Consider the following 27,148-nt stretch of genomic DNA (forward strand, 5'->3'; position numbering starts at 1 on the left):
TACACAAGGCTAATGGAGTCAAAACTGAAATATATAAATAGCTAATTTAGCCTTCTCTTTCATTCAATCCGTTTATGTGGTTGAACTCATCACACTTCTCTTCTCATCATTCATTTCCCCTATCCTCAGTCATCTTCATGGAGTCAAAATTGAGCCAGGTCTTCGTTTCAAAAGCATATGGGATTTGAGGCTCTGAGGCCCACATAACATATAAAGCATAACCTAGTCTTTGATTTAGTTTCCCTAAATTTGTTGGTTTTCGAAATTACAATATGTTTCTTTATTTTTTTTGAGAAACTCCCCATCCTTTTTAATTAACAAAAAACAAAACAAAAAATAAATTTTATTTCACTTCAAACAGGCTGCATTAAAAAAAACCAAACAAACAACATTTTTTTTTTCTCTCTTCTTCTTCATCCTCTTCCTCATCTTCTTCATCATCATCTCGCCATGACGCCGTAATTGTCTGTGCCATGGGAGAAGAGTAAAAGACAAAGTAATATTAAACAAATGAAAAAGTAAAAGCTATACCCTTTCCTTTTCCTCCATTGGCCTTCCCTTTGCCTTTTTTTTTTTTCGCAGCACTTAATTTGTAACTTAATTAAGAGATTAGGGGTTCGGGATTTGACTTCCTCGAACAATGTTAAAGGCAAATTAAGCGCTTAAGACCTTATTTTTAGGATATTTGAACTTTCCTTTCACTTTTCTTTAACCTTGTATTCAGGATTCCGTCTGTGCAATGGATATTTGCTCATTTTCTTATTAAGTTACTTTTAATTGAGCCATGCATTACAAATTCAATATAGTTGTTATTGGCATTAAAAAAATAATAATATTTTTCTCTTATACTTTTTTAATCCATGCTTTCAATTTTTTCGATGACTTTTTCCGATGCAAGTTATATGCCGTAGAAAATAATAACTATTTTTGACAGTGGTTAATTGCAATCGGAAATGAAAATTTACTTCCGACAACAAAAATTATTCGTCGGAAATCGGCAACTATTTTCGACAAGCAAAACATGTTGTCGGTAAAATGCAATTATTTCTGACCGCACATAATTGCCTTCGGAAATAAGTGACTATTTCTGAGGGCAAAAACCGCCCCTCAGAAATAACCACGACAATTCCGACGGCCATGTGTTTTGTCGGTAATACATCTGGCGCCAAGGCTTCCCGTCTAAAAGCAATGTATTTCCGACATCCATAGAGACTTTTTCCAAGGGTACATTAATAGTCGGAAATAAAATGTATCATATTGACATATTTCCGACAACCAACGTTTTTTAGTCGAAAAAATGACCTTTTGCGACGATATTTAGGGGCCATCGAATAAAGTTTGTCACAAAAGACCATTTTTTTTGTAGTGTAGATATCACATTGCCGGAGCAATGTGGATGGATTATATTCATAATCATTAATCTTATAATTTATTTAGTCTAGAATGTTTCAATTTAATATATATTATTTAAGACTTAAAGACCAATCGAGCTTGTCGATCATAAATGTATGGTATTAAAATATGGATGTTAAAATAATATGTTTAATATAATTTTGATAATGTTTATCAAAATATCTTAATTACAAAAAAAAAACCAAAAAACAAAAAAAAAACAAAGAAAAAAAATTGTTTTCAAGAATTCAACCAAACAAGTTTTCAAAATTTAAAGATTCAAAAACAGTTTTCAAGTTGCATACCAAACCACTTTTTGAATCTTAAAAAATGGATTTGAGAACAACTTGTTTTTAAGAAAAATAACAGTTTTTGAGTTCTCTAATTGGATAGGATACCAAACAAGCCCTAAGCAGCTTGACATTCACTTATTCAATTTTTTTTGTTTTATAGAATTGGAACATTAGAAACCAAAACGGGTCATAAACCAAGACAATTAAAAAATTAATAACAAAGCTAGTACAATGACTCTTCCAATTACCACCATAAGGATAAAAGAAATACAATTTGTAAAGAAAATTATGAGAACATATAAATACTACCACAATATACGTGGTTCAATCTTATTTGATGTGGCTTTATCAATAATGTTATCTCAGCACTAATCAACGTTTATGTAAAATAATATGAGCACCATATTGAGGTTGAAGGCTTATAGTTAAGGATGGGGCATGAGCATATGATGGAGAGAGCTCGAAGGTAAAGCGTTGTAAAAGCAGTGAAAAGGCTAATTTAGCTTCCAACATAGCAAAGTTTTGTCCAATGCAGATCCTTGGACCCCCTCCGAAAGGGAAGTATGCAAATTGGTTCTTTGATGCCTTTGAAACTCCTTCCGAAAACCTCTCTGGGTTGAACTCAATTGCATCCTCACCCCACAATTCTTTGTCATGGTGAAGAAGCAGTATGGGCAAGGAGACTTCCACTCCAGCAGGCAGTGATAATTTTCCAAGCTGTGTTTTGTTGTGAGTGGTTCGAGGAAGCGCAACAACTGATGGGTATAATCGAAGAACTTCAAGTAAAATCATGGTTACCTGAGGGCATTTTACAGTCATACAGTTTATATCATGAAAATCTCATTACCCCAATGAAATTCATCTACAAGCACATACCAACAAAATTTGAAGTTATCGGTATTCAAGAGATTTCAGGTTCACCAAATTTTATTCACCAAATAATGTGATAGTATAATTGAATCAAAATTTGAAGTTATCGGTATTCAAGAGATTTCAGGTTCTTCCTTCCACATCTACATGTACAAAGTGAGTATATGGCATCGATCACAGCTCAAGCAATTCCACTATTATGAAAATGTTTTGTTATTGTCCTTTAAATTGGACTCATAAAATGTTTGATTAATTTGCTTTGTTTGTTTCTTAAGATGCAAGAAATTTTTCAAAATAAAACTGTGAAAGGATATATATATTGTGAATACTTACAACTTTGAGGTGACTTAGCCCATCGAAGTCTGGTTTGTTGCTTCCAAACACTTGCAAAACCTCATCTCTTGCACGAGCTTGCCAATTCTGATTTTGACTGAGTAAAACTAGTGTCCAAAGAAGCAACACTGAAGTGGTCTCTTGCCCCGCAAAGTAAAACAGCTTGCACTCTTCAATCACATCCTCAATGCTCATCCCAACGTTCTTGGTGTTCCCATTTTCTCGAATTTCCTTCAAGTTAGACTCCATTAGTATACCTAATAAGTCATCTTTTGTAGCTTCACCCGTCCTAATTGCCTCTTCTCTTGTACTAATAATATCCCTCAGTGAACCTTTAATTTCTCTGTCAATCTCCTTCATCCTCTTGTTACTCCTAGTTGGTAGAAACCTGCACCAAAACAACTTCATCAATGGTAAAAAAAAACAGTTGATCTAATCTATAGTTACTGGCTAGCCCAAAAAGGGTTTTACCTCCATCCTGGAATGTAAACACTCTGTAAAGCTCTTATTGTAAGTTTTGCTTGCTCTTTCAAGAGTTGAAATATTTTCCTTCCTTCTTGATAGCTACTCCCAAATGATGCTCGAGAAATCACATCAGCTGCCAAACTTTCGAGGTAAGGCCAAACATCTAACTCGCATGAACCCTCCTTAGACACCAACTTCTCCCATTCTTCAATCATCTCACTACAACTTTGGTGAAATGCCGGTAACATACGCTATAGGAAACAAAGGAAAACACAAACAAACAAGAGCTCAGAATTTGTTAACATGAATTACATAGAAAATATAGCACACATCTAATTACCTAAATAAATAATCATCACATGTGTGTAGAAACTTTTTTAATGCATTGGTTGAAAAGACATTTTACGTCACAAAAGAATTTTTTATTTTATAGTACAAGCGATAGTCTAAATTATATGAGAAGGATGAGAGTTTCTCACACACACACAACTAAGATGTCATGGGAGTTTGAACTGTTGAGACCTCTTATCGCAAATCAAGGTCCTATTCTACTAAGCTAGTATATAGTACCTTTAGCTTCTCTAAATGGAATGCCGGATTGATGATTTTACGGTGTTTTGCCCATTTCTCGCCCTCATAGTTTGGCAGACCTGTTGCCAGCAACTTGACAAGTGGATTTATTACTGGCTTCTGAAAATCTTCATATTTTGTAAATACATCTTTCACATCCGCTGGATTACTGATGTTCACTCTTGGTGTGGGCCCAATCCAAATAAAAAAATTCTTACCTGCATTTTTTGTTTTCACAAAAATGTTATAACTTATAAGAAACTATTTACACATATTTCCGAAAAGAATAAAATAAGTTATTTACATTGATCATGAATCATCCAGAGATTTTAGAATTAACGATGAACAACCAGGGGTCTTTTATTATAGACCCATCTCATATTAAAAATGTTGAAAAGATTATTGTATCTATTTTTTTATAGCTTTTTTCCCCATCAAGGTAAATAATTGAAACAAATTAAAATAATTGATTTAAGGCATTGTTATTACTCTTAGATTTTAAATTTGACTTTGAAACGTTTATGGCTAAAAAAATCATAACTCATATACCTCAAATAAAAAATATCGGCATTATAAGTATAATATAAGATACATATAATCTACCTAACCAAAAGGTCAAAATGAAGAACACATGTAACATGACAAAAATGCATGAGCAGAAATATAAAATTATGTTACCTTATTAATTGGAATACATAAATTAGTATACCTACATATGCAAATTACTGCCCTTTGTTAGGGCTTATCTCGGCACTCAAACCAATTTAATAGGTAGTTAATATAAACCCCACAAATGACCTAGAAAAATCCTTGTCCCCATATAAAAATATCTATAAAAAGGACCATTCACCAAAAAAAAAAAATCTATAAAAAGAAGCAAGACGAATAAGAGAAGAAGTAAAGAAGAAGAAGACAAACGAAAATAAAAATGCTAGGCTTACCACAATTTTATACCACATTGTGTACCACCTCTCTAATAGAGGTGGGCCCCATTGTATTGGTTTGCTCCACCTCTCTACTAGAGAGGTGGTAGGTGGTACACAATGTGGTATAAAAATGTGGTAAATCTAGCACTACCCATACGAAAAAAGAGGAGGTAAAAAAAAGGGTAAGAAAAATGATTGAGATGTCAATGTGAAGAAAACTTACCTATTTGGCAGACCTATATTGATGTTTATAATCAATTGAAAAGGAAATAAGAAATACACCGAAGCAACCAAATATCAAAATAAAAGAAGTGTAAAACAAAATGTAATAACTAACATTAATAAAATTAAAATAAATAATAAAAAAGCTTCAAGAATGTCAAAAGATACTTGGCATACCATAAGTGGTCACAGATTGATGAAGAAAAGGAAGGACACGTGGCGTTATATCATGGGAGAGGTTCATCGGTTTAGATTTCGCTTCTTTCACCATCATGGAGCTTTCCTTCGTGTCTCCTACCAAAAGCCTGTACGAGTTGCCCGCCAAACCTTGCTGCCTTAGACATCTTTCTAGCCTCTTCGGCCTCAGCCACACCCAATTCAGCACCCTCCATGCCCATGTAATTACTATGCTCACCCAAAAAACACGTAGTGCAACACTAGCCACCACTGATACTTCCATTTGTGCGTGTGTGAGAGAGAGAGCAGTGCAACGACACTTTTGAGCAAGACGAAAAGATACACGTTGAAATCAATTTCCAAGCTCTGTTTGATTCTTAGAATATCTAGAACAAGAAGTGTGTAGATTTTCAAGCTTTGTTGATTCTAAGAATACCCGAAACAAGGAGATAGTGTAGTTATCAACTTTAGAGAAAAACTCAATTTGATTTAATAATTCAAGACATGCATTACACCATCAACTCAAACAACTATTTATATATATATATATATATATATATATATATATCACTTATATTGAACCAAATCTCCCTATTTATAAGAGTATCTCCATCAAAGTCCGTATACTAGCCGTAATAGAGAACGTTGATGGAGGAATTTCTTTTTAAGTAGTTTGCTATAATATCTTTCTAACTATTTTAGCTAAAATTTGGAGACTCTTGAAAATGCTCTTAATCATGAAACCCGGATAATCCCAAATGCATGAACAAGCATTTATTCCAAATGCATGAATGGAAAATTAAATCATGAACCTAGTTAATCCCAAATGGATGAATAAAGCATTTATTCCAAATGCATGAACTTCTTCATGTATATAATCTAGAGTTCTTCCGATATAGACCCTTACAACTATTACATCCTAGTCATATACCCACCTACTTTTAAATCTTTACTGAAAACACAAATTTAAAATAGGCTGCCATGTGAGACAGATTTGTCATAATATTATTAATTAAATTACATTATATGCCACCTACCTTCATATTTAATTTATAATTTATTTCAAGCATGTCATTAACTACCTTAATTATAATTAATACTCCCTATTAATAGCATATCAATTACCCCATTTATTTTGATTGGCATCCCTCTGCACATCGCCAATCCCTAAAATAAACAAACAAAAAAAATCCCTAAATTACATATCCAATAAATAATGTACCTATAAAAACAATTATATATATATGTATATAATATAGGTACTTTATTTTTTTTATTTTTTAAAAAGGATCCGTTACTTTGTAATTGAAATTTCCATAAATTAAAATAGGTACATTATTTACCCAAAAAAAAAAAAAAAGGTTAGAAATTAGGTACGTTGTGTAATTGAAATTTCTGCACATTTTTCATAAATTAAAAAAAGGTACATTTTTTTATATTAAAAAATAGATATGTTATTTATAGGTACACACAATAGGTATATTTACAAAAGATATGTAAAAAAAAAGTTATATTATTCATTAAAAAAAAAAGGTACAAATAATAGGCACATTATTTTATGTTAAAACACGATAGGTATGTTAATATTTCTTCATAAATTCAATAGGCCTTAAACGTGACTTCTTTTGGAGAAATTATAGAATGGTACGGTATCACCACTTCAGCTGGTGATACTCCCATTCAAAATCTGCCACTTGTCTATTTTTATTTTAAAAAGTTAAAACTAATTACTAACAGGACCCAACCCAAATTCCACAATAACCTTTAATAAAACTTATAATAACAATAAATAAATAAATAACAAGATAAACTTTCAATATCCGAATAACACCCAAGAGCAACATAAGACGCTATAGCATAACTCATAGTAAAAATAATTCACAAATAGTCAAGCCTCATTTACAAGGTCGTTCTAGCACTTCTCAAATGGTAAAATTACCTCGGAAGACTCACGGTCAACTGAGGGTCAAACTTTCTAAATTGGGTCAATCGGGCCTGCGGGGCTTACGACCTCCGATTTCCAATCCGGAAGTTCCTACGGGTTCAATAAGGTTTACTATACCTGTCATGCACATTTGGTCCGAATCAAACGATCAGATTGTTCACGATCGCACGATCGGACGGTTATCGTTTACCTAAACTTTGAATTATTGAATCGAAGTATTCGGGACTCCGATTCTCGATTCGTGAATTCCTATACAATCCTAGAAGTGACTAGATCAATATATTTTAAATTGGAGTCGATCCAACGGCCCGATCATATCGAACCTAGATAACGCCTAATATGCAATATCCGATCGATGATCAAACAGTAACCAAATTGAAATCTAAGCATACCATCGTACTTGGGAAGACATGAGGATCATTTTAGGACCAAGAGAGACACCAAAACAGTGCCCACGCCCGGCCACATGCGCCAGCAATGTGTGGTTGTCCAAAGCGATTCCGGCAATCGGAAAATCTCTAAACCGCCGGTCAAGACCTATACCTACATGATCAAGACAATAAATGGAGCAACTTTTGTTTTGGACCAACCCCAAAAAGTCACCGGAAGTGGCCGGAATCGGGGGCCGAAACCGTCCAAAACTTCTATCGCTTATTTGACCACCAAACGCTGAAATTTCTCCTAAATAACACAACCAGCAGCTAGAACACATTGAGATGATAAAAAACATACCTAGATCGAAGAAAATGGTGGCCGGAATCGCCGGAACGAGCAACGGAAAGTTTTGACAAAAATCTGGCAGATTTTTCGTCAATTTTCACATCCAAAATCTGGAGAAGTCTTAGCCTTTCAAGGACAGATATCAGATGGGCTTTGTATAGGAGGAGGAGGAGAACAACTTTCGTGAAGGAAGCGCCGCCAAATGACGTCGGACGGCGCCGGAATCTGACCGGGAAGTGGTGGCTGCGCAAAATAAAAAATGAAGGAGCTGTTTTGAGGAGAGAGAGTGTCGTGAGGTAGGAGAGAGAGAGATGTCAGTTTTTTTTTAAAATCTGACTTAGCAAAAATTACGATTGTGCCATTGGACTTCTTTTGATCGTAACTTCTTCGTTACAACTTCGATTTATGCCCACTATGTGTCTACGGACTCATCTCGACGTACTCTACCCAAGGGTACAACTGAAATCCCCAGATTCCTTCCTAAACAAAAGTCAACTTTTAAACCATTAAAATATTTCCGAGGTAAAATTGTCTTTTACTAGATTAAATTTATAATTAAATATTAATTTAGGATCGGGTTATTACAATTACAGCTGGACATGAAATTCTTCTTTTACCTTTCCAAATAAAAAGAGAACATGTTACCCAAACTATCTCCCTCCACTAGGGCTGAGCATCGGGTCGAAACCAATGGTTTCTTAACAATCCAATCCAATCCAATTTTTTATTGGATTACAGATTTTACAATCCAATCCAATATGATTAGATGTTAGGATCCAATCCAATCCAATCCAATGTACATTGGATTGGATGATCGGTTTGTATGAAAATATAATCATTGCAAAAAAACTTTAGTTTTTCATTACATATAATTCATAATTCAAAATTCAATCCGAAGATACAACATGAAATTTAAAAACAACATTACATTAAGAACTACAACCATTCTTTAATATTTTTTTAAAAAAACTAAAGTTAACCAAAAAAAAACTCAGAGAACTCTTTAGGCTTCGAGGTCCATCAATCCTTCCATGTTAGAGAGAATGCAATCATCCACATCAATTTTCATTCAATGTAAGTTTTGATGTAGGACCCAAAATTTCTACAAAGAAGAAAATATCATATTAAGATAAATATAATAAAACCAGTACTAATTAATTTAAAATATGAAAGTTATCTTGAAATAATATTTACCTGATTCAATGTCTTCAATATCATCTGTGATCTCAAGAATACCAGTTTTTGGTGAAGAATGTAACCAATTTTGTGTGCAAATAAGTGCCTCCACTGTTCTCGGGGATAATGAACTCCTATATGGATCGAGAATACGACCACCAGTACTAAATGTTGATTCTGATGCTACAGTAGAGACAGGTATTGCCAAAACATCTCTTGCTATACAAGACAAAATCTTATATTTTTCAGAGTTCATCTTCCACCAACCCAAGAGATCAAAGTTATCATTTTTGGGATTCTCACATGTTTCAATGAAGTACCTGTCAAGTTCTGTTTTGGACTCTACACCATCTGTTTCCTCCACAAGTTTCATGAACCCAGTAGTGAATACAGTAGCAAAATCTACTTCATTATTGTCAATCTCCATCTCATTTGGATTAATTGTCTCATCCATATTATATGTTGCACTATCATTGTAAAGCAATTTATACCGGTCATACAATTCATGCAACTTGCTTTTCACTTTACTTGTCATCTCACTAGCTTTTTCTTCACCACATAACAAAGCAAAACAATATTGCAAATAACGTTCCTTGAAACGTGGATCAAGTAAAGCAGCAACAAACAAATAAATATTCAGAATTTTCTTCTGTAATCTCCATTCATTATCTATATAATGTGCTGTGAGACACATATAGTTAAGATTTTGGCGAGATGACCATGTGTCTGTGGTGAGACTAACTCTTTGGCGATTACCAGCTAAATAATTTTTCAACCTTATCTTTTCTTTTTTATAAAGGTTTAAGACATCTCTTGCAATTGTGAAGCGAGACGGGACTTGAAATCTAGGTTCACAAACATGTAACATGTTCTTAAAACCCTCACCCTCTACAACTCTAAAGGGTTGTTCATCAAGTATGACAAACTTAACAACTGCTTCCCTACATGCCTCTGGACTATAACTTGTAGCAATGAGTTTGCCTTCTTCCTCCCCTTTCTTTGGTTGGAAAGACAAAGTTTTTTGCTTCTTATTATCTCGACCAAGATACTCCTTACATTGATTTGCCAAATGACTCAACAAGTTTGATGTCCCATTTTTCTTGCTACCACATGCATATATTTTATTGCAATACTTACATTTTGCTTGAGGATTTTTTGGATCATCTTGCAATTTAATAAAGTGTTCCCAAACAATTGAAGGAGGTCTAGAAGGTTTTCTCTTACCTTCAATGGGAGTAGAATCACTGGGTTTTGTTTCTTGCGGCAACACTTCAACATTTGTAAGTTTGACAGCATCAATAACATTAGAAGTTGAAGGCGCATCAGTTGGTGGTTGACTTGTATTTCCAGTCTGGTTTTTCATGGAAGTTGAAGTTGAAGTTGTCATCTGTTTCATAAAACTCTGTTAATATTATGCTTGAATGATGAATCATTGAGTTCTTGAACCCAAAATAATAAACACTTACCAAATATGCTGTTAAAGGGGTATGGGAATTCTTCTGAGCTTGCTAATAATATACTAAAGCTCGTGGATCCTTGGTAAGTAAAGCAAGCATGATATAGCTACACTATATCTAATATATTAGCAATATATGGGAGTTTGTGAGCATGAGCATGCTGTGTTGCGTATGGGAAATACAAATTTGATAGTTTCTTAGCATGTTGAGCATGCTAAGTATGGGTAAGGTCAATATATTAATTTTTTATTTTTTAATTAATATATATTTATATATTTTACAACAGGGACGTATAGGAAGACTAATATATATATATATAAATGCATATATATTGGATTGGTTCGGTTTTGGTTGGATTTTGAAATCTTCATCCGCCATCCAAACCGATCCAATTGGATTTTCAATTTTCTGATCCAATCCAATCCGCCGATGTTGTCGAAACCAATAAAAATTGGATTGGATTGGGTTGGATTGGTCGGTTTTAGCGGATTGGTTTGGATCCTGCACAGCCCTACCCTCCACCGCCGCACCCTACTCTTTCTCTCTCTCTCTCTCTCTCTCTTCTTCCTTACATCTCTCTGTCCTCTCTCAATAACATATGAGAAAACTTTAGACTTTTTAATTGAATATGCAGATCTCATTCAATTGAATATGACTTGCCCAAAAGCTAACTTGGGATCAATTGGAATATGCAAATCTCATTCTTCTAAATGAGAAACTGAGAGAGCGGGGGCGATGGCCAAGGGAGGCAAAGCTGAGTGCAGTGGTTAGTGTACAATATTCTAGTTTTTTCGATTTTTTATTCTTTTTATGTTGAGGGAGATGAATAAATGGGCAGAATTTCAATGTGGAAATAAATAACAACTGTAAGATAAAGTAGTTGCTGGTATAGTAGAGAGAAATGGAAGGAGGATTAGAAACTCAGAGAGAGGGGGCGGAGAACGGGAATTGGTAATTTCAGTCGAGTGGGAGTTTGGTGCAATTTTCTTCTTTGTGGTTTTTCTTTTATTAATTTTAGGCTTAATTATTGATATGCCCCATGTGCTTCACCGAAAATCTCACTTTGCCCCTACACTTCAAACTGAGTCAATATGCCCCATGTGCTTTATTTTGGTGTCATCCGTTACCCCATTCCGTCAGTTTGGTCTGTAAAACTGTTAACTTGCTTACGTGGCATGAGTATTTTAGATATTTAGCTATTAAAACTGTTTATAAAACATTTTAATAATTAGAAAGTTCTTTAAAAAAAAAATTAAAGCCCCTAGCACCCGAATAGCCCCACCACCACAACCCAACCATTCCCCACCACCACCTGCCGCCCCCAACCTATGGCCACCACTCCACCATTGTTCAAATATGATATCCCCACCCACGTGATGCACCCACCCCAAACCTTTAATAACAATCAATCCCAACCCACCTAGCCACTTTCAACCCCCAACCATACTCACCTCTAGCTGACACCCCAAATCCACACCCAACCTCACAAATCCAATATGCCCGAAGCCGTAGCCATCTCAACAAATTATTCGAACGCCAAAACCCCAAGGCGCAAGAACTTCTCTTATCTTCTCCAACTGGATTTGATTTGATTTCATGCTTGTCATTTTTACATATTCTCTGTGCAACCATGAGGGTTATGCGATTGGAGTTTATAAACAGTAAACTCATATTGAAGAACTTTATTTTGTTTTTTACTTTTTTACCATGGCAGAGGAGAAATCAGGGTGGCAAGATGGGTTGGGGGTGGTTGTTGGTGATGGGGAAGGGTTGGGTTATGGTGGTGGGGGGCTATTCGGGTGCTGGGGGATTTATTTTTCCCTCTTTTCTAATTTATTTTATTATTAAAATGTTTTAAAACTGTTTTAAAATTCTGAAAATTTTTAATAGTTAAAAATACTAAAATACCCATGCCACGTCAGCAAGTTAAAGATTTTACTGACCAAATTAACAGAATGAGGTAACGGGGGACGCAAAAATAATGCACAGGGAGCATATTGACTCAGTTTGAAGTATAGGGGGCAAAGTGAGATTTTCTATGAAGCACAGGGGTCATATCAATAATTAAGCCTTAATTTTATTGTAAAGGGTAAAATTGGATGTGAAAGTCCAGCTGTATAAAAAGAATGTAGTTTTCTTTAAAAAGTGACAAGTGGCAGATTTTGAGTGGGAGCATCACTATCTGACATGGCGATACAGTACCATACTAAATATATTTTTTTTTTAAAGAGAAAAAAACTTACCCTAAAAATTCCTAAATTTAAGCCAATTTAAAACACCATTTTCCTATCTAAAAATACACCATTTGAATATTAATGACATTGAATTGCAACAAATATGTTTAAAGTATATTTAGCACAATCAATGGAGAAAACAACAATTGCAAATATGTAGGGGTATTTTGGGAATCAGAAAATTACAATAAAATCAAATCTTGAGCTTGATAAGGTAACTTGATGAGGTAGATCCTAATCATGGTTTTTACTTATAAAAAATGAGTTTTATTAATAGGGACAAAAAGTGATGGATTGTAGTTAAGGAAAATTCAATTTGGAGAGGATAAGCCAAATTTACTATGTACGTAACAACCCAAACCTTAATTATTATTTAATTATAATTTATTAGAGGAAAAGACAAGTATACCCTTAGAATATTTTATTAGGTTTAAAGTTGACTCTTTGACCAAGAAGGAATTTGGGAAATCCACTTGTACCGTTGCGTAGAGCGCGACGAAACGGGTCTGTGGACACGAAGTGGACTCGAATCGGACTTGTAACGAAGGAAATACGATCAAAATACTAAGAAGGGCAAAATGGTAAATTTGAGAAATCAGATTTTTAAAACTGATTTTCCTTTCTCTCTCCTCACTTTCTCTTCTTCATTGTGCAACACCAAACCCCCACCCCTGTTTTCTTCTTGCTCCAGCCGATCACCCAGCCACCTCCAGCCGCCACCACACTGCACCGGACCGGCCAAGATTGGACCGGCCAGCTCCCGCCGTCGCAGCCCAGCCATTCCCGCCTTCAGCCGCTGCGAGGTTCACCGGAAAACTGCAGAAAACGAGTCGATTTTCACTCAAACTTCGCATCGCTCGTTCTCTCTCCTCCGGCCACCAAATCGGACGAATTAGGCACCTAGGCACCAGATGACCCGCAGGAGGGACCTTCAAAGGGTCCAGCTAGCTCAGAGTATCTGTGAGTGGACCATTTTGTTTTCATAAATGAATTGATGCAATTTAATCTCATTATTTGATCTTGAATGAGTTTATTCATTGATCAGAGTTTTAATAGCTTGATTTATCGCTTTTATATATTTTATTTTTATATTTTATATGCTGCTGAGTTGAGAGTGCCTAGAGATTTTTGGCATACCAGGATTTTAGATAATTAACAGATAAAATGGCAACAGAGTTCAGGGATAAATAAGAATTTATTTTATTTCTCGTTAAATTATTTCTGAAACTATATTTTCTTAGAAACCACCATAGGTACCCAAGATTAATTAATGTTGCCTTCGGATTTAAATGGTTGCCTTCGGTTATAACGATGTCTACAGACATCCAGTTGCCTTTGGTTATAATGGTGTTGACGGACATCATGTTGCCTTCGGTTAGGTCAGCATGCTTGACACTGCCCCACGAGTTGCGGGGATGCCCGGACCGTGAGGTGCGAGATTGTAGATCAGGTTGACCAAGTGTCCCCTGAATCCTGCGAGATTGCGGTTTGGGTTGACCTTGCGTCCCCGAGACCTGCGAGAATGTGTCACTCCGATGGCACGAGAATGGAATTGACGGATTATAAAGGAATTGACGGAAATTAAAGGAATTGACGGATTATATGGAATTGACGGATTGCTAAATGGGTACACCTAGGTGGTAGATTTAAAGTTGATTTCAATGTTTTCGAGGACTTAATGTTTTATTCAAGTGTGTGACTGACTACATATATATATATATATATATATATATATATATATAGATATAAATATGAATGCAGTGATTCCAGTACGAGTATATTTATATATAAGAAATGATTTAGTTTCATAATTGTTTTTACAGTGGGGTTAGTATGCTCTTATACTATTTTCTAAAGCTTGTTTTTGGTCCACTCACCCTTCTAATGTTTTGCGCCCCCAGGCAGTAAGCGTGCACAATGAGCCACCACCGGGCCGAGTCCACCTTCCGCCACATACCTTGACAACGTAGGGTCTTGTATAATTATTTTATACTTGTAATCTTCTATGTAGAGCTTTGATATTGCCCTAGAACACTTGTCTAACTGTTAATATGTAAATTTTTGTATGCTGGTAGTTGGTGTATTTTTTATATGCATGTTTGACATGTGTAATCTTGGGATTGGTCTAATTGTAGGGGAGACTCTCCTGAACTTTTCGGCAAAAGTCAAACCCCACTTTTAGTTGAAATTTGACTAGAAGGGCAATTAGGTCATTTGTGCTCGACACTTGCCAGGTGTCAGACATGCACAAGGTTCGGCTCGGATTCCAAAGTGGAATTTGGATCGGGTCCTGTCAATATAATATTATTAATCTATGCCAAACAAAGTATATAGTAAGTTTCTAATATATATTCTTCTCCAATATAAAGATGTACAAAGTTGTAAACCCAAAGGTTACAATAAGATTATACAAAGGGTAAGTAATTACAAAAAATTAAAACTAAATCATTCACTTCCTAGAATAATTCTAGCTCTTAGGAACATCTATTTTGATCAAGTGGTTCTGCTCTGGACTCGTAAAGGGAATCAAATAAATAAATTTAAAATCGAAACTCCAATTTTGTTAAGCATTTTAGGCTGGAACACCTCAACTTTGGAAATTCACTAAAATTTCTGTTTGATTCAAAAGAGTGTAAAGTTTTCAAATCATAACTAGACATATAAAACTTCATCATATAAGAATTTCATGGAATTCGGAGTTAAAGAAGCAAGTCAACTAGACATATATACTTCAACTCCTACATCTAATTGAAATCTTTAAGTTGAAACAAGAAAGTTCGAGAGAGAGTAGTGTGTCCTTGTTGGAAAGTTTCGAAAAGGAAGGATAACTCACGTGCCCAACTTAACTCTTTCAGTTTTTTTTTTTCCTATGTGGCGGTTCCAATAACCTCTCACAATATCACTATATGTTGTTGAGATGGCACAACACGTCATAGCTGGTGCTCCCAATTGATTCCACGTGTCAGTGATGTCCAATAAATTGATGCCATGTGTACTCTTTCTTATATCTACACAATTCCACCAAAAATTCATTTCAGCTCCGAAAATTTTCTTGAAAATTATTACATTCACACGTACTTTCATCTCATGACCACCAAATTACCATTTGACCTCAAGAAATTTTAAATATTTCTTGCACACTTCTAATAATCCACAAAGGCTAAAATGTTGATGTGCCTTATGAATTTGTACTTAATTTTGAATTTAGCCCATATTATTTTTTTCTATTTTTTAAATTACGGCTTCGAACTATTTTTTTTAGCTAATTTTTCCCTTACAGTTACTTTTCCTCACATTCCATCCAATTTGCCATTAAAAAATATCATGTATCAAGCATGTTAGGCAATTTAAGCTCAAATTGGTCATTTTGCACCTTAAAAATAGTTAAAATTTTGAGGTGGGTGCATTTTTCTCATATCCGGTAAGACTGGAGCTTGAGGTCAAAGAGCTCAACCAACTGAGCTATATCCCAATGCAGTCATCTTTATTGTAACTTTATTTCATATATGTATTATTTTTGGGCAAAATTACAGAAATGTCCTTGTACGTATTTTGACCTTGTCTAAACACACATAACATGATTATGTGCATTTAAATTTTCCATATATGAACGTGTTTTTCATTTATGTGATGATTTTTAAGAGAGAAGCATGTATATTGGGAGTTTCTTGTCTCATAGGTACAAAGTAACTAAGCAGCTTGACATTTACTTAAGTTTTCCTAATTAAGAAATTGAAACATTAGAAAGCAAAAAGGGCCATTAACCAAAACAATTAAAAAATTAACAACAAAGGTAGTACAATGACTCTTCCAATTATCCCATAAGGACAAACGACACAGTATGTAAAGAAAATTACGGTTCAAACCACAGCTATCTTGATGTGTCTTTATCATTAATTAACATTAATGATTAGATATAATTCAGCACCAATCAACGTTTATGTAAAATAATCCTCCCTTTCTCTTTTGTAGTGCGGTGCGGCACTTCCTGTTCTCCACATATTCTTTCCAATTATTTGATTGCCAACTTCTCTCATCATTTCTATCTCCATCAGCTGCTGCCATCAATCCTTGCCAACTCACATTTGCATATAAAATTCCACCTTTTGACAATGGCAAGGTTGGCCATTGTCCCTCCCCATCTTTACAATTGGTTTTAATAAATTAAGAGGAATTCTCTCAACTTTACAAATCTAAACCAATTTTACAATATAAAACAATGTTACCAAATCTAAACCAATTTTACAATTAAAACAATGTTACCAAGAGGTGTGATAACAAGTAGAACAACAGGTGACACAAATGATAGCCCAAAACGAATTCTCTGAACCAGGCTGGGTGTGTATTTAGCGGTAGTTTTGAAAGATAGTGGGGTTTTGTTAGAAATTTTGAAATTTTGAATTAGAAGTTGGGGTGAACTTAAAATATGAGGTGAACAAAGAAAAGTGCAGGGTTTAAATAGAAAAACTCTTACAAAGTTAAAACATTAGAAAGCAAAAAGGGCCATAAACAAAAACAATTAAAAAATTAACAACAAGGGTAGTACAATGACTCTTCCAATTATCCCATAAGGATAAACGACACAATATGTAAAGAAAATTACGGTTCAAACCATAGATAGCTTGATATGTCTTTATCATTAACATTAATTATAGATATAATTCAGCACTAATCAACGTTTATGTAAAATAATATGAGCACCATATTGGGGTTGAAGGGTTATAGTTACGGATGGAGCATGAGCATATAGTGGAGAAAGCTCGAAGGTAAAGTGTTGTAAAATCAATGACAAGGCCAATTTAGCTTCCATCATAGCAAAGTTTTGTCCAATGCAAATCCTTGGACCCCCTCCGAAAGGTAAGTATGTAAATTTGTTCTTTGTTGCCTTTGAAACTCCCTCTGAAAACCTCTCTGGCTTGAACTCATTTGCATCCTCACCCCACAACTCTTTGTCATGGTGAACAAGCAGTATGGGCAAGGAGACTTCCACTCCAGCTGGTAATGATAATTTTCCAAGCTGTGTTTTCTTGTGAGTGGTTCGAGGAAGCGCAACGACTGATGGGTATAATCGAAGAACTTCAAGTAAAATCATGGTCACCTGGGGCATCATAAAGCATCAAGTGATCACTAATCCAACAAAATGAGATGAAAGTTGTTTAATGAAATTCAAAAGTTTAGAGAAGCAAATCCACACTTACAACTTTTAGGTGACTTAGCTCTTCATAGGTTGGGATGTTGCTTCCAAAGACTTGCAAGACCTCTTCTCTTGCACGAGCTTGCCAATCCTGATTTTGGCTTAGTAAAATCATTGTCCAAACAAGCAACACCGAAGTGGTCTCTTGCCCAGCAAAGTAAAACAACTTACACTCTCCAATTACATCTTCAATACTCATTCCAGCATTTTTGTTGTTCCCATGTTCCTGAATTTCCCTGAAGTTGGACTCCATAAGTATACCTAGTAAGTCATCTTTAGTGGCTTCCCCTGCCTTCATCGCCTCTTCCCTTTTATTTATAATGCCCTTAAGTAAGCCTTTAATTTCATTGTGAATTTCCTTCGTCTTCTTGTTCTGCTTGGTTGGTAGAAACCTGCACAAAAAACAGCACTTCAATGGCCTCGCGAAGACGTGAAGAAGTACCAAGTACACTTTTCATGCAATATTCATTGAATTGAATATCAAGATTTGGGCTTTAGCCCCCCTCTGTACCAAAAAATAATAATCAAGATTTAGAACTTTTACTATTATTCTCCACAAAAAAAATCCCCGTCTCAGATGATTATTCTTTTCTTTCATTTTTACCTCCATCCTGGAATGTAAACACTTCGTAGAGCTACCGTATAAACTTTTGCTTCCTCTCTTAGTAGTTGAAATATTTTCCTTCCCTCTTCATAGCTACTTCCAAATGCAGCTCGGGAAATCACATCGCTGGTAAAATTTTCAAGATAAGGCCACACATCCAACTCACATGAACTCTCTTTGGACACCAAGCTCTCCCATTTGTTAATCATCTCGCTACAACTTTGGTAAAATATTGGTACCATACCCTATAGCAAACAAGGAAAAATAAATATATCAAAAATTTCAACATATAAGTGTGTGTGTGCGTGGATCATCCACGGTGGATGTGTACAAAACATAGCTTTTTTTTCTTTGGGTTCTAATTCTTACTTCGTTAATGAAATCTCCATAAATATAGATGGATGTTGGCGAGAGCTTACGATACCTTTAGCTTCTCTAAATGGAATGCCGGGTTGATAATCTTTCTGTGTTTAGCCCATTGCTCACCTTCAATGCCTACAATGCCCGGTGGTGGAGACTTCAAGATAGGATTTTTTACTGTCTTATGAAAATCATCATGTCTGTTGAAGGCATCTTTCAAATCTTCTGGATTCATGATGTGCACTCTTGGTATGGGGCCCATCCAAACAAAAGAATTCTTGCCTGCAATTTTTATTTATGTTTTAACTCATCCAATCTGAAGATTACACACATATATATACATGGATATGTGAATGTAAATAAATATTTGGCATACCATTAGAGTTCACAGTTTGATGGAAAAATGGGGTGACACGTGGCGCTATATCATGGGAGGTGGAGAGTTTGATGGGTTTGGATTGTGTTTGTTCTAGCATCTTCGAGAGATCCTTGGTGTCTCCAAACAAAAGCCTGTAAGAATTGCCTGTAAGGCCTTGCTCCCTCAAGCATTTTTCTAGTTTCTTTGGCCTCAACCACACCCAATTCAGCACCCTCCATGCCAATGTAATTACTATGCTCACCCAAACAACACATAGCGCAACACAACTAGCCATTGATGCTTCCATCTGTATTTAATTTGTGTGTGAGATTTGTGAGAGAAAGAGAGATGGATTCTGTTCTACTGAGGGGGCAGGATATGATGATGCAAGGTTATCACGGAACTTCATATGCAATATATAATCATTGCAAAAACTTTTGTCCAATCAAAACCCTTCACCGACTTCCTACAATATTATCAAAAAGGTGATGGGTTAAGAATCTGCTGTGCTGTGACGCATGATGCATGTGTCGTTTTATGTTGTGTTTCATGCGGTGCCATTCTACTAGGCCTATCTTATTCTACCTTCTAGAAATAGCGTGGCATATTTGGTGGCGTAGATAACGAAAAGACCATTTCTAGAAGAAAAAAGGGACGAGTTTCTAGAAAGCCGTGGTCCCTTTCTTCTTAGTAGGAAATTGAAACATTAATAGAGTCAGAAACAAAGACTTAAAATAATAACCCAGTGTTGGAGAGTGTATGATTGAAATTAATACCCTTACACGTGTTAATTGTAACAAGGTTAAATGAACATACTATCTCGTTTAAAATAATTAATAAAAATACACGTGCTTATAACATGAGTAAATTGGTACCACCTGAAAAATACAAATTACAATTGTATGGTTCTTAAAGTAATATTGAGTGTGACAGCAACACATCATCCTGGGGTTATCAATTTCATCCACATTATAACATGTGTATTAGGAGTAATTAGTAATTATAGTGTGGTAACATATCATGTATAGTCATATTATAATTTTATTATAAGGTAAGGTTCATTATAATTTTATTTTTTTTGAAGACTTTCCTAAACGACTGAGTGTAGATAAGGTTCATTATAATTTTATTTTTTTTGAAGACTTTCCTATTGAAAGGGGCGATAGCATTACTAAACTCACACACACTATACAGATGCTAAGCCTCGAACCCATAACCTTTTACGGAGGAGCAATTGCTCCAAACCACTACACTATAGGTCTTCCTTTTCAAGTTTGTTGTACTCGTAAAAGGACACAAATTAATGTGCAAACAACCAATTAAAAATACCCGCAAGTGCACGAATTTATTGAGGTATAGATTATGTAAGTACGGGGTCGATCCCACGAAGAACTTGTCGACTTCTTATAAGTTCTAATTTGAGTACGTAAAGAACACTAATTTAACACAACACACAAACACAGTACAAATTGGGAACTAAAAATGAAATAAGAAAGGTAAAAGAAAAGAAACAAAACAAGAAAACTAAAGAAAAAACAAACAACATTTTCTATCATCATTTTATTACCACTGTATCACCTGTGAACAGTGTCTGGCGACCGGTCGTATGAACAGTGCGACCGGTCATTTTTGCACAGATTCGAAACTTAATTTTTGCGTGGTGCGCGACCAGTCGCAACGCAAAAGCGACCGGTCGTTTTTGGGCAGATTCGTTCTCTCTGTTTTTTCAGTTTCGATCTCTGTCCAATTTTTGACATATAACTTTCCAACCGTTTATCCAAATTTCACGTTCTTTATACGGTTGGATTCAGCACAGAAAATGGAAGAACACAGCCCGGACCAAAAGTCAAAAACAATTACGGAAACAAACAAAATTCAGTAAATAAGACACACAACGTGTCAAACACACAACTCACACACACATTCGGGGGGGAGGTGGGGGTGGGGGCTGGGTTTGGTTCAAGTGACCTATTTCTATTGCATGAAAGTAAATGGACTTTGAAATTAAATGAGAATGGCAGAGATGAATTATCAAAAAGTGAAAGTACCAAGTAACAAACACTAGGGTTTCGGAATCCACCCTAAACAATTCTACCCATGTTCATGGATACTCAAGTGATGACACTACTACAAAAAGGGCAAAAGACGACCAGAAAAAGACGACGGTAGAACAAAAAACCGTCGTTGTTTTTAAAAAGATGACGGTAACAAAAAACCGTCGTGGATAAGTGACTTAAACAACTAAAAAATGGAGATACTGTTGAGAATTTTTTTATAACGACGCACACAAATAAAAAAGTGTCGTCTTATTAAAAAGGTTTTCTTCAGAGTTAAAATCTGACCAAAAAACAACGACAGCAGGTATGACAAGCGTCGTCTTTTAAAAATCAAGTGTCATTTTTTTGGTAAAGACATGGTTGTTTTGAAAGAACTGTCGTCTATTATAAGTAAAGACGACGGTTTTTTTATAAAAAGGGTCGTCTATTATTAAGTAAAGACGACCCTTTTTATATGAAAAGGGTCGTCTATTATGAAGTAAAGACGACCCTTTTTATATGAAAATGGTCGTCTATTATTAAGTAAAGACGACCCTTTTTTTATAAAAAAGGTCGTCTATTATATGTAAAGACGACGGTTTTTTTATAAAAGGGTTGTCTATTATTAAGTAAAGACGACGGTTTTTTTTATAAAAAGGGTCGTCTATTATTAAGTAAAGACGACGGTTTTTTTTATAAAAAGGGTCGTGTATTATGAAGTAAAGACGACGGTGTTTTTATAAAAAGGGTCGTGTATTATGATGTAAAGATGACCCTTTTATATAAAAAGGGTCGTGTATTATGAAGTAAAGACGACCCTTTTTATATGAAAATGGTCGTCTATTATTAAGTAAAGACGGCCCTTTTTTTATAAAAAGGGTCGTCTATTATATGTAAAGACGACGGTTTTTTTATAAAAGGGTCGTCTATTATAAGTAAAGACGACGGTTTTTTTATAAAAAGGGTCGTGTATTATATGTAAAGACGACTCTTTTTATATAAAAAGGGTCGTCTATTATGAAGTAAAGATGACGGTTTTTTTTAAAAATTGTCGTCTATTATATGAAAAGATGACGGTTTGTTTTTAAAAAGGGTCGTCTATTGTGAAGTAAAGATGACGGTTTTTTAAAAACAAGATTTAACGGTTATTTCAACTCTGATTTTGATGATTTTTTACAGCTACACTCCTTGACCCTATATGAATACAATGACTACATTCGATCGCCAATTTAAAATATTTACACTAGTGGATACCACAAAATCTTATGTTATATTTAATGAAAGTATAAATAAACTCTTAATTGTTAGTGAATATATTGTTTTGATGGCATACGCATTCTACGAAACTAGTTTCAACGATCCAACCGTCAAATTTGTTTGTTTACACTTCGAGATCATATACGCCAAAAATCGGAAAAAAATAATAATAAATCAGAGATCAAGTAACGGGACAAAACATTTCGACGGTTATAAACGAAAAATCAATATTTAACGGTTATTTCAACTCTGATTTTGATGATTTTTTATAGCTACACTCCTTGACCCTATATGAATACAATGACTGCATTCGATCGTCAATTTAAAATATTTACACTAGTGGATACCACAAAATCTTATGTTATATTTAATGAAAGTATAAATAATCTCTTAATTGTTAGTGAATATATTATTTTGATGGCATACGCATTCTACGAAACTAGTTTCAACGATCCAACCGTCAAACTTGTTTGTTTACACATCGAGATCATATACGCCAAAAATCGGAAAAAAAAATAAATCAGAGATCAAGTAACGTGACAAAACATTTCGACGGTTATAAACGAAAAATCAAGATTTAACGGTTATTTCAACTCTGATTTTGATGATTTTTTACAGCTACACTCCTTGACCCTATATGAATACAATGACTGCATTCGATCGTCAATTTAAAATATTTACACTAGTGGATACCACCAAATCTTATGTTATATTTAATAAAAGTATAAATAAACTCTTAATTGTTAGTGAATATATGGTTTTGATGGCATACGCATTCTACGAAACTAGTTTCAACGATCCAACCGTCAAATTTGTTTGTTTACACTTCGAGATCATATACGCCAAAAATCGGAAAAAATAAACATTCAGAGATTAAGTAATAGGACAAAACTTTTCGACGGTTATAAACGAAAAATCACGATTTAACGGTTATTTCAACTCTGATTTTGATGATTTTTTACAGCTACACTCCTTGACCCTATATGAATACAATTACTGCATTCGATCTTCAATTTAAAATATTTACACTAGTGGATACCACAAAATCTTATGTTATATTTAATGAAAGTATAAATAATCTCTTAATTGTTAGTGAATATATTGTTTTGATGGCATACGCATTCTACGAAACTAGTTTCAACGATCCAACCGTCAAACTTGTTTGTTTACACATCGAGATCATATACGCCAAAAATCGGGAAAAAAAATAAATCATAGATCAAGTAATGTGACAAAATATTTCGACGGTTATAAACGAAAAATCAAGATTTAACGGTTATTTCAACTCTAATTTTGATGATTTTTTACAGCTACACTCCTTGACCCTATATGAATACAATGACTGCATTCGATCGTCAATTTAAAATATTTACACTAGTGGATACCACCACATCTTATGTTATATTTAATAAAAGTATAAATAAACTCTTAATTGTTAGTGAATATATTGTTTTGATGGCATACGCATTCTACGAAACTAATTTCAACGATCCAACCGTCAAACTTGTTTGTTTACACATCGAGATCATATACGCCAAAAATCGGAAAAAAAAATAAATCAGAGATCAAGTAACGGGACAAAACATTTCGACGGTTATAAATGAAAAATCAAGATTTAACGGTTATTTTAACTCCGATTTTGATGATTTTTTACAGCTACACTCCTTGACCCTATATGAATACAATGACTCAATTTGATCTTCAATTTAAAATATTTACACTAGTGGATACCACAAAATCTTATGTTGTATTTAATGAAAGTATAAATAAAAAAGGGTCGTCTATTGTGAAGTAAAGATGACGGTTTTTTTTTAAAAAGGGTCGTCTATTATGAAGTAAAGATGACGCTTTTTTAAAAAAAGGGTCGTCTATTGTGAAGTAAAGATGACGGTTTTTTAAAAAAATGGTCGTTTATTATGAAGTAAAGACGACCCTTTTTATATGAAAATAGTCGTCTATTATGAAGTAAAGACGACCCTTTTTATATAAAAAGGGTCGTCTATTATATGTAAAGACGACTCTTTTTATATGAAAATGGTCGTCTATTATGAAGTAAAGACGACCCTTTTTATATAAAAAGGGTCGTTTATTATGAAGTAAAAACGACCCTTTTTATATGAAAATGGTCATTTATTATGAAGTAAAGACGACCCTTTTTATATAAAAAGGGTCGTCTATTATATGTTAAGATGACAGTTTTTTTTTTTTAAAGCGTCGTCTTTTAAAACACGCTAAAAAATGGCCACTTAAGTGAATTCGCGCTCGACAAATTTTCAAATTTTCACCCGTCTTTGAAAACCTTATCTCTCATTAACAAGCGTCGTCTTTTAAAACACGCTAAAAAAAGGCTACTTAAGTGAATTCGCGCTCGACAAATTTTCAGATTTTCCCCCATCTTTGAAAACCTTATCTCTCCCTCCTTGAAACCCTCCTGCACTCTCTAAAACACCCTCATGAAACTCTCTACAAAATCATCAAAAAATCGATATCAATGAAGGAGTTGAGAGATTGAGGTCTTCGCAGATCCATAAGATGTAGAGGGAGGTTCTGTATTTGAGAATCAAAGCTGGTTGAAAGGTTTGATTTGAAAGATCTCGACCTTCACTTTCTTCAAAGAAGATCTCGCTCTCAGGCACTCAACTCGCTCATCAAACTCAGCGACTCGATCTAGAAAGACATATGGAAATCGGTATATATATGTTTGTTCATGTATTGTGCTAATTTCGTGGGATTTAAGTGAGTTTCTCATTTGGGTTTTTTATAAATATGCACAGCCGTCCCACAAGGCCTTCGTAATCAAGAAGAAGCTGACGAAGAAGATGAGGCAAAACATACCCATCCCTCACTAGATCCGTTTGTTTTTGGACCGACAACATCATCAGGTCCAAAATACTTTTTATTTTTGTTGTTTACTTTAATTATTTTGGAATTTCATTGTTAATTTTCTGAATCTCTGATTTTTCATTTGTTATGGTGCCACCACAAGAACAGGTACTTTGCCAATTATGCCAATTGTGTTCTGCTGTCATTCTAGAGTTGCATAGATCTTTTTGCTAAGGTTAGGTTACTGCTAAACAAGTTTATGTTTAAGAGTATTGGGGTCTCTTTCGTGCAGGTCTTTCCTTTTCCGACACCAACAACTTGGAAAATGTGCAAGAAGGCAGAGCTAAGTCAACCCAAGAACAAATTGATGAAGTTAAAATCAAATTAGTAGAATTTGTGAGCTCCGTTATTTCTAATTATAGGTAGGAAGTATGTATGTAATAGAATAAAGATTGGTTGACTATGTAATAACTATTGACTCTTCAAAAAACTAAAGATAATAAAACGATGGTTTTATTGGAAAAACCGTCATCTGTATATATTATCAATGACCTCTTTTAACACCATAACGTCTTTTTATATACAATCAACGACGGTTTTACTACAAAATCATTGTCTTAGAGTTAATAGACGACAATATTTCAAGAAATCGTCATCTTCACATTTAATAGATGATGGCTTTTTAACAAAACCGACGTCTTTTGATATAATAAAACATAGTTCTTTACTTAATAATAGACGACTCTTTTTATAAAAAAAAACCGTCGTCTTTACATATAATAGACGACCCTTTTTATATGAAAAGGGTCGTCTTTACTTCATAATAGACGACCCTTTTTATAAAAAAACCGTCCTCTTTACATATAATAGATGACCCTTTTTATAAAAAACCATCATCTTTACTTAATAATAGACGACCCTTTTTATAAAAAACCGTTGTCTTTACATATAATAGACGACCCTTTTTATAAAAAAACTGTCGTCTTTACATATAATAGACGACCCTTTTATATAAAAAGGGTCGTCTTTACTTATAATAGACGACCCTTTTTATAAAAAAAACCGTCGTCTTTACATATAATAGACGACCATTTTCATATAAAAAGGGTCGTCTTTACTTCAAAATAGACGACCATTTTCATATAAAAAGAGTCGTCTTTACTTCATAATAGACGACGGTTTTGAGTAAAAGCGTCGTCTTTACAAATAATAGACGACGGGGATTTACCGTCGTGGTTTTATGTATCAAAAGATGTCGCTCGATTTCACGACGGTTGAAAAACCGAATACACGACGGTGGATTACCGTCGTCTATTTCGATTTTTGTAGTAGTGTGAACTCTAAACGTGTTGATGAAGATGTTCGCAATCAAGACCAGTACTAGTGGCTCAAGACGCATTGATTCTCTCTAATATATGTAAAGTGCAGTACTAGTGCTACAATGCTTGTGCCTTCCCTATAACCGAATCTAAATGTGCTTAGTACTTTGATTCAATTACAAGAAAAACCCATTAAGCTCAAAGAGAATATGAACACCACAAGAACCCTAATAGCATGATGTTTACATTAGGTATTCAAGAAACCAATTCACATGGATGATTCTTACTTCATCCATTTATTGCTTTGGATAACATGAAGATACACATAATCCCAACAATCTCAAGAAGCATGCTTTCAAAGATGACCAACCAAGGAAAAACACACATCAATGATAAATTAATTTGGTGAAATGGAAT

General features: G+C 34.6%; 3 protein-coding genes across 5 annotated transcripts; all 3 read right to left on the reverse strand.

Annotated features, from left to right (window-relative positions):
• Nucleotides 1-1,909: 1,909 nt before the first annotated feature.
• Nucleotides 1,910-8,236, reverse strand: LOC110772459 (cytochrome P450 CYP72A219-like). Of its 3 annotated transcripts, XM_021976915.2 has the most exons (7): nt 7,926-8,235; nt 7,586-7,736; nt 5,249-5,634; nt 3,924-4,141; nt 3,360-3,604; nt 2,889-3,276; nt 1,910-2,483 (listed from the first exon to the last, which is right to left on the reverse strand). In XM_021976915.2, the coding sequence occupies exons 3-7, from the start codon at nt 5,529-5,531 to the stop codon at nt 2,058-2,060; spliced, it is 1,560 nt and encodes a 519-aa protein (XP_021832607.1). In that variant the 5' UTR covers nt 5,532-5,634; nt 7,586-7,736; nt 7,926-8,235; the 3' UTR covers nt 1,910-2,057. The 3 variants fall into 3 exon arrangements, with proteins under 3 accessions (XP_021832607.1, XP_021832614.1, XP_021832593.1); XM_021976922.2 differs by lacking the exon at nt 7,586-7,736 and having other exon boundaries at nt 5,249-5,567; nt 7,926-8,236; XM_021976901.2 differs by lacking the exon at nt 7,586-7,736.
• A 735-nt stretch (nt 8,237-8,971) lies between these two features.
• Nucleotides 8,972-10,476, reverse strand: LOC148295130 (zinc finger BED domain-containing protein DAYSLEEPER-like). Its single transcript, XM_088252399.1, has 2 exons — nt 9,108-10,476; nt 8,972-9,015 (listed from the first exon to the last, which is right to left on the reverse strand). Exons 1-2 carry the CDS (start codon nt 10,474-10,476, stop codon nt 8,972-8,974), a joined length of 1,413 nt encoding a protein of 470 aa, XP_088108525.1.
• A 6,844-nt stretch (nt 10,477-17,320) lies between these two features.
• On the reverse strand, nt 17,321-19,700 carry LOC110772430 (cytochrome P450 CYP72A219-like). The gene is made up of 5 exons (XM_021976869.2): nt 19,315-19,700; nt 19,003-19,220; nt 18,579-18,823; nt 17,979-18,366; nt 17,321-17,878 (listed from the first exon to the last, which is right to left on the reverse strand). Exons 1-5 carry the CDS (start codon nt 19,601-19,603, stop codon nt 17,453-17,455), a joined length of 1,566 nt encoding a protein of 521 aa, XP_021832561.1. The 5' UTR covers nt 19,604-19,700; the 3' UTR covers nt 17,321-17,452.
• Between the last annotated feature and the right edge of the window lie 7,448 nt (nt 19,701-27,148).

This window comes from Prunus avium, chromosome 4 (assembly GCF_965620075.1).
Source record: "Prunus avium chromosome 4, drPruAviu1.hap1.1, whole genome shotgun sequence".
Taxonomy (NCBI): domain Eukaryota; kingdom Viridiplantae; phylum Streptophyta; class Magnoliopsida; order Rosales; family Rosaceae; genus Prunus; species Prunus avium.